This window comes from Mustela nivalis, assembly GCF_964662115.1.
Source record: "Mustela nivalis genome assembly, chromosome: 16".
In the NCBI taxonomy this organism is placed as follows: Eukaryota; Metazoa; Chordata; class Mammalia; order Carnivora; family Mustelidae; genus Mustela; species Mustela nivalis.
Genome location: NC_139035.1, coordinates 2,042,554 through 2,058,706, shown reverse-complemented (window position 1 = coordinate 2,058,706; position 16,153 = coordinate 2,042,554). Strand labels below are relative to the sequence as shown.

The window sequence follows — 16,153 nt, the reverse complement described above, 5'->3', positions numbered from 1 at the left end:
ATGTAGTCACTGAGTAATTTGCTATTCCATCATAAAAATGATGCTGTTTGCTTTAACACGTTTACCCACAGAGGAAGTATAATTTATAAAGCTGTCTTACCACTACATATTCCTAAATGACTTTTTTGTTGTTTTTTCATCAACTTGCTGAATCTTATTCTTAGCATTTAATATGTGAATATATTTCTGGAATATGAAGCTTACAATGTTTGTTTCTGTCTCAGGATTATTGTAAAACCATAGTTTTTGGGGCAGCTGAGTGGCTTAGTGGGTCTTATAAGCCTCTGCCTTTGGCTCAGGTCATGATCCCAAGGTCCTGGAATCGAGCCCCGCATTGGGCTCTCTGCTCAGCAGGGAACCTGCTTCCTCCTCTCTCTCTGCCTGCCTCTCTGCCTACTTGTGATCTCTCTCTGTCAAATAAATAAATAAAATCTTTAAAAAAAAAGTTTTTGTTTACCTGTATGTTTCTGTGATATGTCTTATAAGGTGTAGCTCGGTAAGTTTTGATTTTTCTATTGTAGCAATTTCTTTTTCTCAGTTTCTTCATTATTGATATCTGTTTTCTCCCAGACAGTCACAATTTCACTTTTGACTCATTCACTAAAAAGCCCAATATTATGTTTTTATTTGACTTTAAGAAATAAAGATTATTTCAGTAACAATATATATAAGAAGATACTGAGTTATTTTACCTTTTTTTTCCCAAGATCTTATTTATTAATTTGACAGATCACAAGTAGGCAGAGAGGCAGGCAGAGAGAGAGAAGGAAGCAGGCTCCCCGCTGAGCAGAGAGCCCCACGCAGGGCTCAAACCCAGGACCCTGGGATCATGACCTGAGCCGAAGGCAGAGGCTTTAACCCACTGAGCCACCCAGGCGCCCCTATTTTACCTTATTCACAATCTCTATAAGCCAGTTTTTACTGGGTTGCAAAAATCAGAAGGTTGAAAACTGAGGGTTGCTGGGGGGAGGGGGATTGGGAGAGGGGTTGGGGTTATGGACACTGGGGAGGGTATGTGCTTTGGTGAGTGCTGTGAAATGTATAAACCTGGCGATTCACAGACCTGTACCCCTTGGGATAAAAATATATTATATGTTTATAAAAAATAAAATAAAATAAAATAAAAATCAGAAAGTTGATAAATTACCTGTGCTCCCGATAAATTTGCTTTGATTTCTTTCTTGCCCCAGTACAGACCCCATTTTACTCATAGTCCTATTTATCATCATTACTGGGAACACCTCAAAAAGGTGTGTTGTGTAGCTGTGGTCTAAGAGGCTTCATATAATTGAGTAACCAAAAAGTTTATAAAGCTGTGCAGCTTACAAAGGGCTCTGGTGTGTATCATCTCTGTCTTCTGTTTGTTCTCTGGTAGTTTAAATGTTCCATGAAATTCTTTGGTTCCTTGTCGCTATCAAGGTTAGAGTAGGAGCTTTGGAAGAACATTCTTAGGTTTAGCTGGATTTTGTAATCAGGAATATATGATTCCTTTGTATTACTTCTATAAAAGAATTAATTTTGGATACAGAATGCTAAGAAACAAATAGGTAATTCCAAAGAAGTCGAGGTGTTTGAGTTGAGGATTTTATCTAAGATGGAATTTCACTTTTATTCCTCATTCTTTCACCTTTATTTCTCATTCTAGTAAAGAAAGATTGCTCATACAGCAGAGCTGCCTAAATTTTGTCAAGACATTATAAAGGACACAGTAGAAGCTATAATTTACTGAATGAATTGCTGTGCTCTCAGATTATTAAAAATTAATATAAGTATAAAAGTTTATAAAATTGCTGGCTGAATCTTTAAACTTAGACATTTTTAGTTTGATCTCTATTTGATGAGCTTCTAGTTTGTAGTTCTCTGTATTTCCTTTATCCTTTTGCTACTCATTTTTCCCTTTGAAGACAGTGGGAGCTCCAAATCAAAATGAAGATGTTGAGAAATGGATGACAGTTTTTCATTTAATTTCTTCTTAATCCGGTTTACTTCATTAGGTCATGTTTCATATGTAAACTTTTAAAATACATTTCATGTGTCTTTTTATTTGGTTGTATTTATTTTCTGGGTATCAGAATCCTCTATAATACTAGCATGCTGAATATCTTTGTATTCACTTTCAAAGAGCGATAAATATTTTATTTTGGCACGCTACTTAGTTTTGTTCCTCGGAAATTCACAGATTCCTTAAAACTTGACCTTTAATTATTTGGTTTTAATTTAACAGAGGAACTTACTGATTTTTGTGGTCTTAACCTTGTTAATTTTAGCCGCACTCCTGTAAGAAGTCTTCAATCCATGTAAAATATTATTGCAACTGCTTAATTCTCAATCTGTTGTGTCTTGGCATTTCCCATAATTTCATTTTTTGTAACCATTTTTGTTTAGCTGATCTTTTGATTTATTAACTTTTCGAGAACATGGAAACTGGACTAAATATTAGATACTTTTAAGCTACCTCTTAAATATTTAAAATTTACTAAATAAGAGATTATACCAAAGATACTCATTAGCAATTCAACAATTATATAATAATACAAATCTTTAGTATACGATATGTAACAAAAAAGTGGTACAGGGGTCGTACGGAAATACAAATCACCTCACTTAGTCACTTGCCAACACTATTACTTAATTTCACTTGCCAACACTATTACTTAATTTTATCATTCACTTGATTTGTAATCACTTTGTTCCTCAAATAGATTTTGTCATTAATTGCTACCAGTCTTTCAAGACTCAAATCAGTTATGCCTCTGCCTCCCTCCTCCCCAAGTAAGATTTTCTAACCCCTACAGAGCACAGCAATCTCTCTACACCTTCCTCTGCCTGCAGCGCTCATTCATTACTTACATCCATTCCTGCTGTGTGTCATTTATTAAATAAATGTATTATTTAATTGCATCTTAAGTGTTTGCCTTATGTTTCACTTAATTTAAAATTCTTGAAAACAGAAATTAGGTATTGGAACTTTTTGTAATTCCCCTAGAACCGAACAGAGTATTTTATGCAAGTGGTAGATGTAAATGACCATCTGGTGAGTAAATAATTTGCTGCTTACTATGCCAACTTTTTAAACAATGTTGTATGACCTAGCCCACATTTATCTATAGGTCACTTAACAACCCAGAATACTTTCAGAAAAGGAAACTTCAAAAGGCCTGCCAGCTTCCCAAGTAATTATTACAAAAGCTACATACGGAAATACATTTCTTTTATGCCTCGGTCAGCCCAGAAACCATCACTTACAGCTTTTTGCCTCAAATTCTTTTCTTATTCTTAACTGATTCATAATTCTATCAATAATAGGTTATCTTAGATTAGATTAGAGTAAATAAGAAAGTAGTATCTTTCTAAAATAAGCAGGAAGCAATAATAAAGACTTAGATAAAGAAAAAGGAGTACTTTATAAACAAAGAAAAAGAACTTCTCAAAAGCAGAATGGTGTAGAGCAAATTAGTATAGGTAGTCCAATAAATCTAATAACTCAGGGCATGACCAAAAAGTAATTGAAACTTATAATGAATATTAAATCATCAAGGAGTAATATATTATGTTCATTATACTTTTTAAAAACACAGAGAATATAAAATACACTTCCAAACATTTCTAACTCAAGTTTGCGTGTGTATTTTAAGGCTGGCGCTGAAAGTGTCGAGCAGTGCTTACTTAGAAATTAACTCACTTGAAATACCTAATTTCTTAATTATTCTACACAAATGATGCAGTCTGGGTGTGAAATTACTCACACCATGCTGTTTACTGTCTCGTTGTCTTTGTTCATCCTGGTTTCTTAGCGGGGACCATCCTTACTATCACATACTACTTCACCTTACCCCTTATCTTTTCTGTTTTTATACAAGACCATAAGTCCCTTGGAGGCAGAGATTGTCTTATTTATCTCCGTGCTAGTGTAGTGCTACCACATAGTAGGTGCTCAATAAGTGTTCAGTTGTTTTGCTGCGTTGTTGTGAAGGCTTAAGTATGTATTGTCTTATCTTGGTCCCAGAGAGAGTAGCATGTCGTGCTAACATTTCTCTTTCCAGATTAAATATACAGATTATTTTCTGTTGTGTTGCTTCTTAGCATTATTTCCTTTTTATTCCCTACCAATAAGTTTCACTAGTTACCAATTTTCCTTCTTTCTAGATGGATTAATTGCCTCTGAAGGAGCCATAAGTCCAGACTTCTTCAATGATTATCACCTTCAAAATGGAGATGTAGTTGGGCAGCATTCATTTCCTGGCAGGTAAATAGTCTTTCAAGAAAAATCTAATATATGATGTTTCCCTTGTTTTTTGAAAAATTAGAATTCTCTTCACTCCCCCATTTCTCTGTTTTCATTAAAGAGGAAAAAAAAACCTCAATATTTTCAAGAACATGCTTGTTTGATATCAAATTAACTTATAGAGTCGCATTTTTTATATTTAAAAAATGAAGATTGCAGATCTGAAAAACAAAATGCTTCATCACTTTGGAAAATACAGGCTGTCCATTGAAATAGACAGTTCATTGCCAAATTAATGAACTCACATTGTTTCCTAAGTGCTTTCCAAAGCCAGGAAAATATAAGAACACAATACATGTATTTTAATAATTACTCAGACATCACTGTTTTTAAAAGTTGACACTTTGATTCAATTGAAGACTATTCTTCCCTGCATGGGATTCAAATAAAATATTTAAAAGAAAAAAAAAAAAACATGGTATGCCAGCCTCATTCTACAATTACAGTGACGTTTCTCCCAGCAGATACTCACTCTGTTACTGGTGTCATAGATTTTTCAAATTTTAGCAGAAAGTGTGCACAATATTTTCCTCTTCATATCACTCTTAGGGGTGTAATATTTTCGATGTAGTCTGACTGTTGAAATTTCGCATTACACTGGTTCAGTGAATGGGTGGAGACTAGTTGCCCTTCAGACTCTTTTTTTTCTTTAAAAAAAAATATGACCAATATGTTATAATTCTTAATGATCACTTATAATAAGCCATTTTAATCCAATAATTAATGTAAACAAAATTGATCATCTGTCATGCATAGTCTGTTTTATGAATATTCTTCATTTATTGCCACCTGCACAGCAGTGTTTTAAAGCAAGTATTATTGCAGCCATTTTACAAATGAAGAACTCAAGTCTCTAACAATTTAAATTTAAATAACCAACTCACATGAATAGGGTGGGAGAGAAGAAAGTTTGAACTCTGGTCTGTATGTCCCCAAAGTTTAGGTTCTTTCTAATATAAAATGATGCCTAACTTGGAAGGAAACATAGCATACAGTAGTTGACTTTTAAGTGTTTCGGTCTTTTTTTTTTTTTATCACAGCTCACATAAAGCAATACATTTCATATTGCAACCCAGTGCAAGCACAAAGATATGCTATATATATGTTTATATATTTGTCTATATATATACATATCTATACATATAAGTAAAACAAAAAATTTGTTAAATGGTAATTATTCTTATTACCTGTAATGCACAAATATATATTGTTTTATCCTATTCTGTTTCATCTTTGAAATACAGATTGCAGCCTACCAATTTCAGAGTTCATTGACGGTTGTGACCCAAAGTTTAAAAGCATGTTGAAAACGTAGGAGTAGTACACGAAATGCAGTATAACATCATATATAGTTCCATATTCTTTAGTGGACTCAGGATTCTTTATTGGACTTTAAATAAATAATAACACTTCGGAAATAGTTTCATTGGTGTACTGGATTGTCATGGTAAGAAACTCCTTGCCTCAGGACATAAAAGTTAAACATGGTTAAATATCAGAAAGCATATGGCTTTTGATTGCTTCTGATGTTTCTGTCTGTATTAGCTATAATTATTTAAATAGAAGCTCTGTTTAATCATTGTAACTACTATACTCCATCATGTGACAATTCACTGTAAGTGTTTTCTGAAACATAATTGGAAAAGGAAGAAATGATTTGGGTGTATAATCCTAATTATTTATATTGAAATTTTTGCTGATAGCATTACGAGATCAATTATTGTGCCATTTATGTTTCACTGTGAACAAAAACATTATTTTGGTATCTCCTGCAGATCTTTCCAATCTAAAGAAAGCAGACTAATACTAATCATGCATTAGTAATTTCAGAAAGACTTGCCTTCATTTTTTAATATAATTACATGATTAAGAACCTGAAACTTTCATTAAAATTGAATATTCAAGCAGTGGACTTATGAGCTCAATTCAGCAAAACCTCATTTCTGGTTTTCAAAAATGGTCATTTTATAAAACAATAAAAGTGTTTTAAGAAATACAGGTACATTGGGGCGCCTGGGTGGCTCAGTGGTTTGGGCTGCTGCCTTCGGCTCAGGTCATGATCTCAGGGTCCTGGGATCGAGCCCCGCATCGGGCTCCCTGCTCTGCAGGAAGCCTGCTTCTCTCTCTCTCTCTCTCTCTCTCTCTGCCTGCCTCTCTGCCTACTTGTGATCTCTGTCTGTCAAATAAATAAATAAAATCTTAAAAAAAAAAGAAGAAATACAGGTACACAGTAAAATGTAAATTATATATTGTGTCCAAAGGTTTCAGGATTTTATTCCCCAGTTCTGTTAATAACTTTTTTTTAAATTTATTTTTTATTTATTTTCAGCATAACAGTATTTGTTATTTTTGCACCACACCCAGTGTTCCATGCAATCCGTGCCCTCTATAATACCCACCACCTGGTTCCCCAATCTCCCACCTCCTCGCCCCTTCAAAATCCTCAGATTGTTTTTAATAACTTTTTTTAAAAAAAGACTTTGGGAAAGCCTCTTTCAGTTGCTTCGCAAGGAAAAAAGTATTTCAGTAGCTCCTTTTACATCATAAAAGATACATCACAGTAATGTTTGGCTTAAAGGATTAGCCACAAAACATACTAGGAGTGAAATACTTACTTATTATAATCATTTTGATTTGAGAATTGTTTGACCTGTAAAAAAAAAAAAACTTCCCCTAAGAAAGTTATGTCTTTCATCTCTTGTCTTTTGTAATTTTTCAGGCCTTAAATCACATAACTGTATCATTTTCTCTTTTTATTTCCAGAAGAAATAATTTACAATGAATTTCCTCAGTTTTTTGTAGGTAATAGATCAAATAACAAGGGACTGTAAATTGTATCAGCAGAGATACAGAGAAAGTATACAGTATAGCCAAATACTCATGGTTGCTTTTTGCTACATTTTGTTTTATTGACCTACTCTGGAATCATTGAGTCTTTCTTTTATTCAGTCATTTTTGGTTAGTTAGGATTCTCTTTTAATAGGATTTCTATGCTCTTCTTTGATAGTAACAAACCATGGATCTAAACTCTGGCTTACTTTTTAATTCTGCAAAGATTTAAGTATTTTAAATTGCTACATAATTATTCACATACTTAGCATGATCATTTTGCTGCATACTGTCCCAGATGTGAAATTTTAAACTAATGGCTACCTTTTAGCTTCTGATATCTAGTAGGTAAATTTAAAGCCAATTAGACCAAATAACATTGCCTTAAAATACTACTTTTGAAACTGTTTGCTTTAACAAAATAGGAATATTTTAAACAAAATGAGTATTTTTTGAGAAATGTGAACAGAGGGTATTAGACTCTTGTTCTTCATCTCCTTTGGAAAGATGAGAATATGCAGACTTCATGGGCAGCATGAAAAATTGGAGTTAACTATGAAATTTCTAAGTATAATGTCTTGATTGAATTCTGAAAATTGAAAACACTGTTCTTTAAATACTTGTAAAAAGTGGAAACGTGGGGCGCCTGGGTGGCTCAGTGGGTTGAGCCTCTGCCTTCGGCTCAGGTCATGATCCCAGGGGCCTGGGATCGGGTCCCGCATGGGGCTCTCTGCTCAGCGAGGAGCCTGCTTCTCCTCATCTCTCTCTCTGTCTGTGTCTCTGCCTATTTGTGATCTCTCTCTCTGTCAAATAAATAAATAAAATCTTTAAAAAAAAAAGTGGAAACGTTACCTATTTTGAGGGGTTTTTTCCTTTGAATCAGGGAAGTTGTCCAGATAACTTAAAAAATTTTGCCTGTTCTTTATCATATGCCTTTGATAAAGAAGCACTGTCAAGTTAAAGAATGTTTTAAAAGTTAATGTATAAATGTGAATTTTTATCTTTACCATTGTTTTTAATGATTCGAGAATGTGAAATGATATGACAGTGCCAAGTGGCGTGCTCTCCAGCTAGTATTCATGGCTTCTCTGTCCTTGTAGTTTTTTAACATATTAGTTCCAGTGGATTCATGTAAAGTAGATGATCCCACATTCCTGAAAAGTAAAAAATAAATTTCTAATTTGTATGATAAGAGAGGTTTTTTTAATTGGTCAAAGAAAAATTCTTCACTTTATTCCTAAAATGACAAAGGTTAGTAATAGGACAAATCTGTTAAAATGGGGACACTAAGCCAAATTTAGAGAATTATTTAAACCGCTTAAATAGGTATTTTTTTCTTAAAAATCTAAGTCAGGGGATCCTTCTTAATCTGAATGCCTACACTTTTGCAATAAACCAAGGCAGTTTAATTGGAAACAGTGAAAATTGTTAAACTCATCTATCCTATTCTGCAGGGGAGACTGGATGTTTGATAAAATAGATACTGGCAGTTGGACAGCAAAAGCTGGGTTTTAGACATGTGTCACTATCGGTTTGAACCTCTTGGCGCCAGAATTTCCCGACATTTAGAGGTGATGCAAAATACATTAGGGCTCCTAGGCATTAGCTATAGAGTTGCCAATCCCAAAGGGTTAGATGTAAATCTCCTCCCCAACAACACTCCCCCGAAAAAATCTGAATTGGTGTTAGAAAGTAAAGTGGAACTTGCTATTAAAGCTAATTAAAAATAATAGGAGTAGGACTCGCTTATTTTCCTCTTATATACAATATATCTGCACCATATTTTTGGACCGTTTTTTTATTATAACTCTTACTTTTCAAGACTAACAAGAACCTCATGTTGAGTATTTTTAAACTGCTTCCAGCTTTTACAAATCAGTTTTTGTTGCAGTAAAAATGGTCCATTTTTCTTTTATAGGAATCCAATTTTCATAAACTGGGAAAAAAATTGCAGAGACTGCTTAGGTTTCCTTGGGGCTTTGAAAAATATTTTTCAGAGGGCCTGGAGTTCTTCTTTGTGGTTGGCACAGTGATGTCATTTACTGACCATTTCACTGGAGTCAAAGATGAAATAGATGTTTGCATTATCTGAGCCATCTGATTCTTACACTTTCATTTTCTGTGTTTTAGATAGCTTTTCTCTTTCTTTCCTTTCCTGAGAATACTTTGACATTAACTATTCTGTCCATTGTATACATTATATATTATATATACACACATTTTAGTCCATTCTTTCTAATTTATTTTTTCAAACATTTAAGTCACAGTTGAAATGGTAATAACACTTTTTAAAATCATCCTGAGTAGAACTAACAAATTAATATATAGAGAAAATCTTTTATCCAAATTTTTAAATGTGTAATTTTTCCTGAGACAAGGATTCTACATGTCAAAATTAGACTTATTTCTTTAGCTTTCAGGCCACTTTAGTTATATTCAGCTATTTAGTCAGTTTTTTTATTTGAAAAAAGTAACCCCAAAATTACATACTCTGTCTAGATGCCATTGTGTAATGTTTACAGAACTACATATTATTCTTAGAACTGTTTATTATGAGACTATTTCAAAGCAGTTATTCAAAGAAGAAATCAAATTATTGTCTTACTTACAACCCTTAATTTGGCAAGTCAAGAAGTTCTTTTATGGGACCCCTGGGTGGCTCAGTGGGTTAAGCCGCTGCCTTCAGCTCAGGTCATGATCCCAGGGTCCTGGGATCGAGTCCCGCATTGGGCTCCTTGCTCAGCAGGGAGCCTGCCTCTCTCTGCCTCTGCCTGCCTCTCTAACTGCTTGAGTGCTTTCTCTCTCTCTCTTTCTGACAAATAAATAAATAAAATCTTTTTAAAAAAAAACGGTTCTTTTATATTGAGAGAAATGTACATATGCCTATAAAATCCCCTCTTTGATAAGTTCTGTATCAATTTTAATTGATAACCCATACTCTTCTATTCTAATAAAGTTTTAGTGACCTTCATTACTGAGTAAGTAGTATAGAAATTATATGGAAAGATTAAAAGAAAATGAAAAGAACTTCCTAGAAATAGTTTCTTTGAATGACATTGAGGCCAGCCATTTGTTCAGCAGCATTTTAGGAACTAATGAATTGGTATGAATTGGTATGGTATTACTTATGAAATCCTTTACAGATAATCATTCACTAAAATACTACTGTATTTATTGTGCTATTTAATTTTTATCAAAAATTATTATAGGGGTACCTGGTGGCTCAGTGGGTTAATCCTCTGCTTTTGGCTCAGGTCATAATCTCAGGGTCCTGGAATCAAGCCCCGCATCGGGCTCTCTGCTCAGTAGGGAGCCTGCTTCCCCCTCTCTCTCAGCCTGCCTCTCTGCCTATTTTGCCATCTCTCTCTCTATGTCAAATAAAGAGATAAGATCTTTTAAAAATTATCATAGCTTTTTATTTATTTATTTGCTTATCGATTTTTCCAAGAGGAGAACATTCATGAGAAGCCTTTTTAACAAGCTCCCAGCTTTAGTGATTTTTTCAGACCTGGTGATTGCAAAATAAAGCAGCCAGATTCCATTTTCACCTATCAATTGCCAAAATTTCTTTAATACTAATACCCACCCTACAAGCAAAGAAGTATCTGATATACCTCTGTGGGAATTTAAATGGGTAAAATCTTTGTGGAATGCATTTGGTAATAGAAAGATCCTTACCTTGTTCCCTTCCTATAGCTCTGTAATTTCATTTCTAATGGCTTATACTTATGAAGTTATTAGATAGGTAAACTATTAAAAAATAAGTGATAATATGTCAAAGTGTATATCACTGAGTCTAGTAAATGTAGTGTACCCTTATCTAATTGTGGAGTAAATGTTATTTTTAGCACCTGCTTTTGTGCCACATGATTTTATTCAGATTATATTACACCAGTGTTCTGATTTAAGAACATAAATATGAAGGCCAAAATAGGTTAAAATATATTTAACAATAGGTAATCACTTTACATTACACTCTCCACTTTTTAAAGAACTGATCACAGAGATCTTTTAACTTTTTTCCTTTTTGAAAATTCTTTTAAAAAATGTTATTCACCCATAATGTTTTAATAGCACAAAGCGAATATAGCACTGCCACATCTCTGATTTCTAGTAATGAAAGTCGGCAGTCTGTTTGGAGTATTTGGTCATTCCATTTATATTCATTTGCATGTATTAAAACATTATGACAAGAGATTCATTGATTTAATCTTAATATGTAAACATATTTTCATTTTAAGATAAGCTTATTACTAAAGAATGTGTAATATTAAAAGACAAAAACTTACTGGCTGCTTTGTATATGCAAGACACAATTGTATATCTTATTGACTCTCTGTTCTTGGCATACACATTTGCATAGGTCCCTAATATTTATTCTTGGCTGTATCTAGTTTGGGTTATTTGCAAGAGTTACTTCTTAGTTTAAATGCAATTTTTAAACACTTAGAGTAGAACTTCTGTATAGAAGCTGATGGAGTTGGGTAACCAACAATATTCTATTTACTTTGAAAAGTTGCTCTGTTTCAAGATATATGATTTGGTCTAAAAATACCCATATCTGTGCAAATTTTTATTATAATTGTATTGTTATCCAAATAGCTTTGTTCTTAATATATGTAAACATGTATTTCAAGCCTAGTAATCAGTGCTATAATTATAATATAATAATATTAATTCTAAATTCTACCTCCCTTCATCAATATTAACAAATCAGAAATACATGGTGAGGGACGCCTGGGTGGCTCAGTGGGTTAAAGCCTCTGCCTTCGGCTCAGGTCATGATCCCAGGGTCCTGGGATAGAGCCCCGCATCAGGCTCTCTGCTCAGTGGGGAGCCTGCTTCCCCCCTCCCCTCTCTCTGCCTGCCTCTCTGCCTACTTGTGATCTCTGTCTGTCAAATAAATAAATAAAATCTTAAAAAATATATATGGTAAAAATTTTTAAAATCAATAGAACCACTTATAAGAAATAATACCATGTGACAGGTGAAATTTTATCTAAGGTAATGAAATTTTACTTTTAAACTTGTGGTATGGTGAAAACAGGAGACTAACACAGTTCTGATGAGAAAATTAAACCAATGCAAGAAAGTTATTTTTACACTGTGAGACTTTTGCTATAACAATTCTTGCATTAAATTGCATTTTTCTTTCTAAATACTCTCATAGCAATTCTGCCAGTTGTTTTTTACTTCAGAAGATGGAATGTCATAGGAGGAACCTTCTAAGTTTCAAGAAATAAGATGTTTAAGGATTTTTGTTTTTGTTTTTGTTTTGCTTTTTTTGGTCTAAGTCAAAGTATGCAAAGACTAATAACTTGCATTTGGTTAGCATTTATATCCTCGTGTATTTCATTTAATTGTCAATAGTGTGTGAGGGAAAGAGTAGTATCATCCCTATTTTAACAAATGTAGAAAGGGAGACTTAGAGATTTTTAAGGAACTAGTCCAAAACCAGATAGCTAATAAGGAAGCCTTTACTCTTACATCATTATGACCTCCAAAAGGCAAGCAGATTTATTAGTCTGACAGTGAACTGTGCTTTAGCGTATCTTAGAGTAAATGTTACAAAAATGCAGAGTAAGATATGTAGTCTTTGTTATGCAGCATGACATTGTTTACCTACTTCAATTCATATGACATTGTTTATTACAAATTGGTGCTTCAGATTGCTCGGAGGCAAGTTGTTAAAAATGTATTAACACATTAACTGATTAATTCACTACTATTAAATTGTCTTAGGTACTTAGTTCATTAGGTTCTCCACAGAATAATCTAGTCCTATAAAAAAGGAGGATGAAATGAGTAAAATAATCTCAGTCTATGAAGGTTAATATCTCATGCAAATCATTTATTTAGCCAATTAACCAATGTAAATGTTTAGATACATGATGCTGTTGTTTTATGCCTAAACACGAATTCTCAGATATTAGTTTTACTTGTCTTACTTATTTAGACATTTTATAGAGACAGTTTCTTTCTAGCCTTTAACAAAGGCAAGGAAATTTGGTTCTGCTACTTGGACACTAATGATTTGCATTTCCCAAGGAGAATTGAATTAGGTTTTATTAGTAAATTGGGCCCATAACTTTTAAGGCCAGATTTTATTAGATTATCACACATCAGCATTAGCAAATTGTAAACGTTACTGTAATACTAGCCAAAATTCGAGGCTTAGAATCCTGAAAACTTGGGAAGATGTTTTATCCTAGAGAAATTATACTCCTGACTTGGAAAAATATTTTAAGTGATTTACTTTCCTTTGGAAATTTAGAAGCAAGAGAAGTTGGCAACAAAACTACCCTCGTTAAGTTTCTGGTAATTTTCAGTCTGGTGCAGAGCAGTTTTAGAGGCATACTTGTTAGCTATATATAAAGTACAAAAAGATGCTCCCAAAGACACCCAAATTTATTGTCACTTTATTAGGACTTTTATTTAGATGAAATTCAGCATAACTGAGTCTATAAATTAAAAAAAAGTAATATGACTATGACTACATCCTATAAAAATGTTAACACATCAATTATGGTGTAGCTTTGTACTAGAAGAAATGACATGGGAGTTAATGCAGTCATGATTGGGAAGTTAATTATATCACCACCTTTTAAGAGTGATTATCTAGTGTTAAAGTTTATACATTTTTATATATATTAATCACATTTTTGTTGACTCTAGAGTTATATAAAAATTAGTTGTAAATTTAAGTGGAAAGAAAGTCCAAAGTCCATCAGCAGATACAACTGCTTTTGTGACATGCTCTTAGTTTAAAAAAAAAAAAAAGTTTTTTTTTAAAGGAATGGGATGTAATTACCATTATAAAGGCTTGCTTAATGACATTCTAATCAAAACAACAAAATTATAAGCAATTTGATAAACACTACCACCCTCTCCAAAAAAATAAGAGAGAGGAAAACACAGTATGTCATCTCTTCTTTCCTGTAAATCTGGATTCAGTGATAGTGAGCTTACTCCTAAACTCAGAGATATTTTCTAATCTAAAGTTGACTTATTGTATCTGTGATTTGATTGATTTAACAATGTGATTTAAGTATTTGTGAACAGTTGTTAAAAATTCCTTATATTAGAAATGTTAAACCAAATATTTTTTTCTTATTTGTTTTAAAGAACATGCAGTCTAGACCCTATAGGTTTTTAAATATAATATTAATTAATTCCCATATTCCCCATACTGCTTGTAGTCCTTCCAGATGTGCTATTACAAATAGCTTACCCTGCATATATGAGCCATATGGGTTCTGTAAACTGATTTGCACTTATTTTGAATAGGAATTGTATAGATTGCAGATGAATTATTAAAGTATATGTATAATTGCCAAATAAATCTAAGAGCAAAATATTAAACTGTAGTAAATGAGAAAAGAATGTACAAATGAAGACCTGCCTGCTTTAATAAGTTTAGTGGTTACCTTCTCAGTTTCAACCAAAAGAATTCCTTTTTTAAAAATTTTTTTGGTTATTGTGTTAAAAAAAATCTATAAAACTGCTTACAGAAGTATCTAAGACAAAAACAAGGAAATATAATGTTCTAAACTCAGCCGGTCCAAACCACTTGAGCTGCTGTGACAGCTCATAAAACGGAGAGTAGTTTTTAACTGGGCTCTGTTTTACATTGCCAGAGTGAATTTTCCTTGCAGGAAGTAGCCAGAGGGTTTATTTAGTTTCCAGTGCATGGCTTTGATCTTTCTGTACTGTCACATCTCGGGTTACATAGCCCTTTTCACTGCAGTAAATCTGCAACAGTTAATGAGAATAAAATTTCCTCCTCCTCACTGATCGCATGCTGTTAAATGCCAAACCACAGCCAACTGCATATTTGCAAAATTTTAGCTACAATGTATGAAAACAGTGCAATCAATTTAATCTTGTTGTCTTTGTAATTCATTTTATTGGGCTTTCTTCCTTTTTAAGTGACCTACTTTATCAAGTAAGGGGTTGCAGAGCCAAACCTGGGAGAAAGATTTAGAATGTTAATAAACTGAAGGGAGAAAGGTGTGTGTGTTGAGGAGGAGGAGTGAAGAGGTGGGTGCACGTGCATGTACACCACCATTAAGATTCAAACCGGGTCCCCTTCAATGCTTTGGAAAGACCAAGCCTTCCTTTCTCTTCACATAAAATAAGCTGATTTGTTACTACTTTGATTATGTTGTATGTTCCATTTCAACATAAATTTGTACCTAATGAATTTATTTAATAAGTCAGAACATTATTTTTCACTTTTGATTGTAGAGAAGATTCTATAGTATTTAGTGGAATTTATTATTAGAGCTGTTCTTAAAGTAAAAATATTTTTATAAGAATCCACTGAACTATCTTAATCAAATGGGTCATACTTAGTAATATTATAAATCTCTTGAATAAACCAATGGAAATTCAAAATCACAATAAGCAAGCTGAATTTAATACATTATTAAATATATATATCTGCATACTGAAGTACATTAAAATATTATTATTATTATTTTTTTTTTTTACTTTCTCTTTTGGCTACAGTGAAATCTCAGTTGAGGCATTATTTGACTCAGTTACTATATGTTGTTAACTTATTTCACTCACACCTTTAGTCTTTTCTTCTGTCTTGTTTTGTAGTTGGCAACAGAAATTTAACTTCCCTCTCAAGAAATTCACGCTTAGAGGCCATTTTAAGTTATAACCATTGATAAATATGCTCTCTTAATATTATATGATTATATAGATCATATTTAAATATATAAATAGGATATATTATAGAATAAATTATATATAAAAGAAAGCAAGCTGCCTTTAGTCTCTCACCATTGAAGTCACAGTACTGTCAATAGCCATCTGTTTCCACAAAGTAAGGCATTTCTACTCTCATAAAAGTAAAAATGTTGGGATAAATCAATAGTGCATAGTACCCATTCATTGATTTAGATCACTGTCATAAAAACAATCATGAAAATTACTGAAACTCAGAATATTTCTGAATTGGAGGCAGTCAAGTTGCATCTGATAAAACAGAGGGAGGCCCTGCTTTGGGAAGAATGCCAGTTGTGAGTT

The 16,153-nt window shown here is 33.1% G+C and overlaps 1 protein-coding gene across 6 annotated transcripts in view; it reads left to right on the top strand.

Moving 5' to 3' along the window:
- KIFAP3 (kinesin associated protein 3) overlaps window positions 1–16,153 on the top strand; it is a 176,477-nt gene that overhangs the window by 143,398 nt on the left and 16,926 nt on the right. For all 6 annotated transcript variants that reach the window (XM_082702692.1, XM_082702693.1, XM_082702694.1 and 3 more), the window contains one exon: window positions 4,147–4,246. In XM_082702692.1, the coding sequence (XP_082558818.1) occupies window positions 4,147–4,246 (100 nt within the window). The remainder of the gene's footprint in view (window positions 1–4,146; window positions 4,247–16,153) is intronic.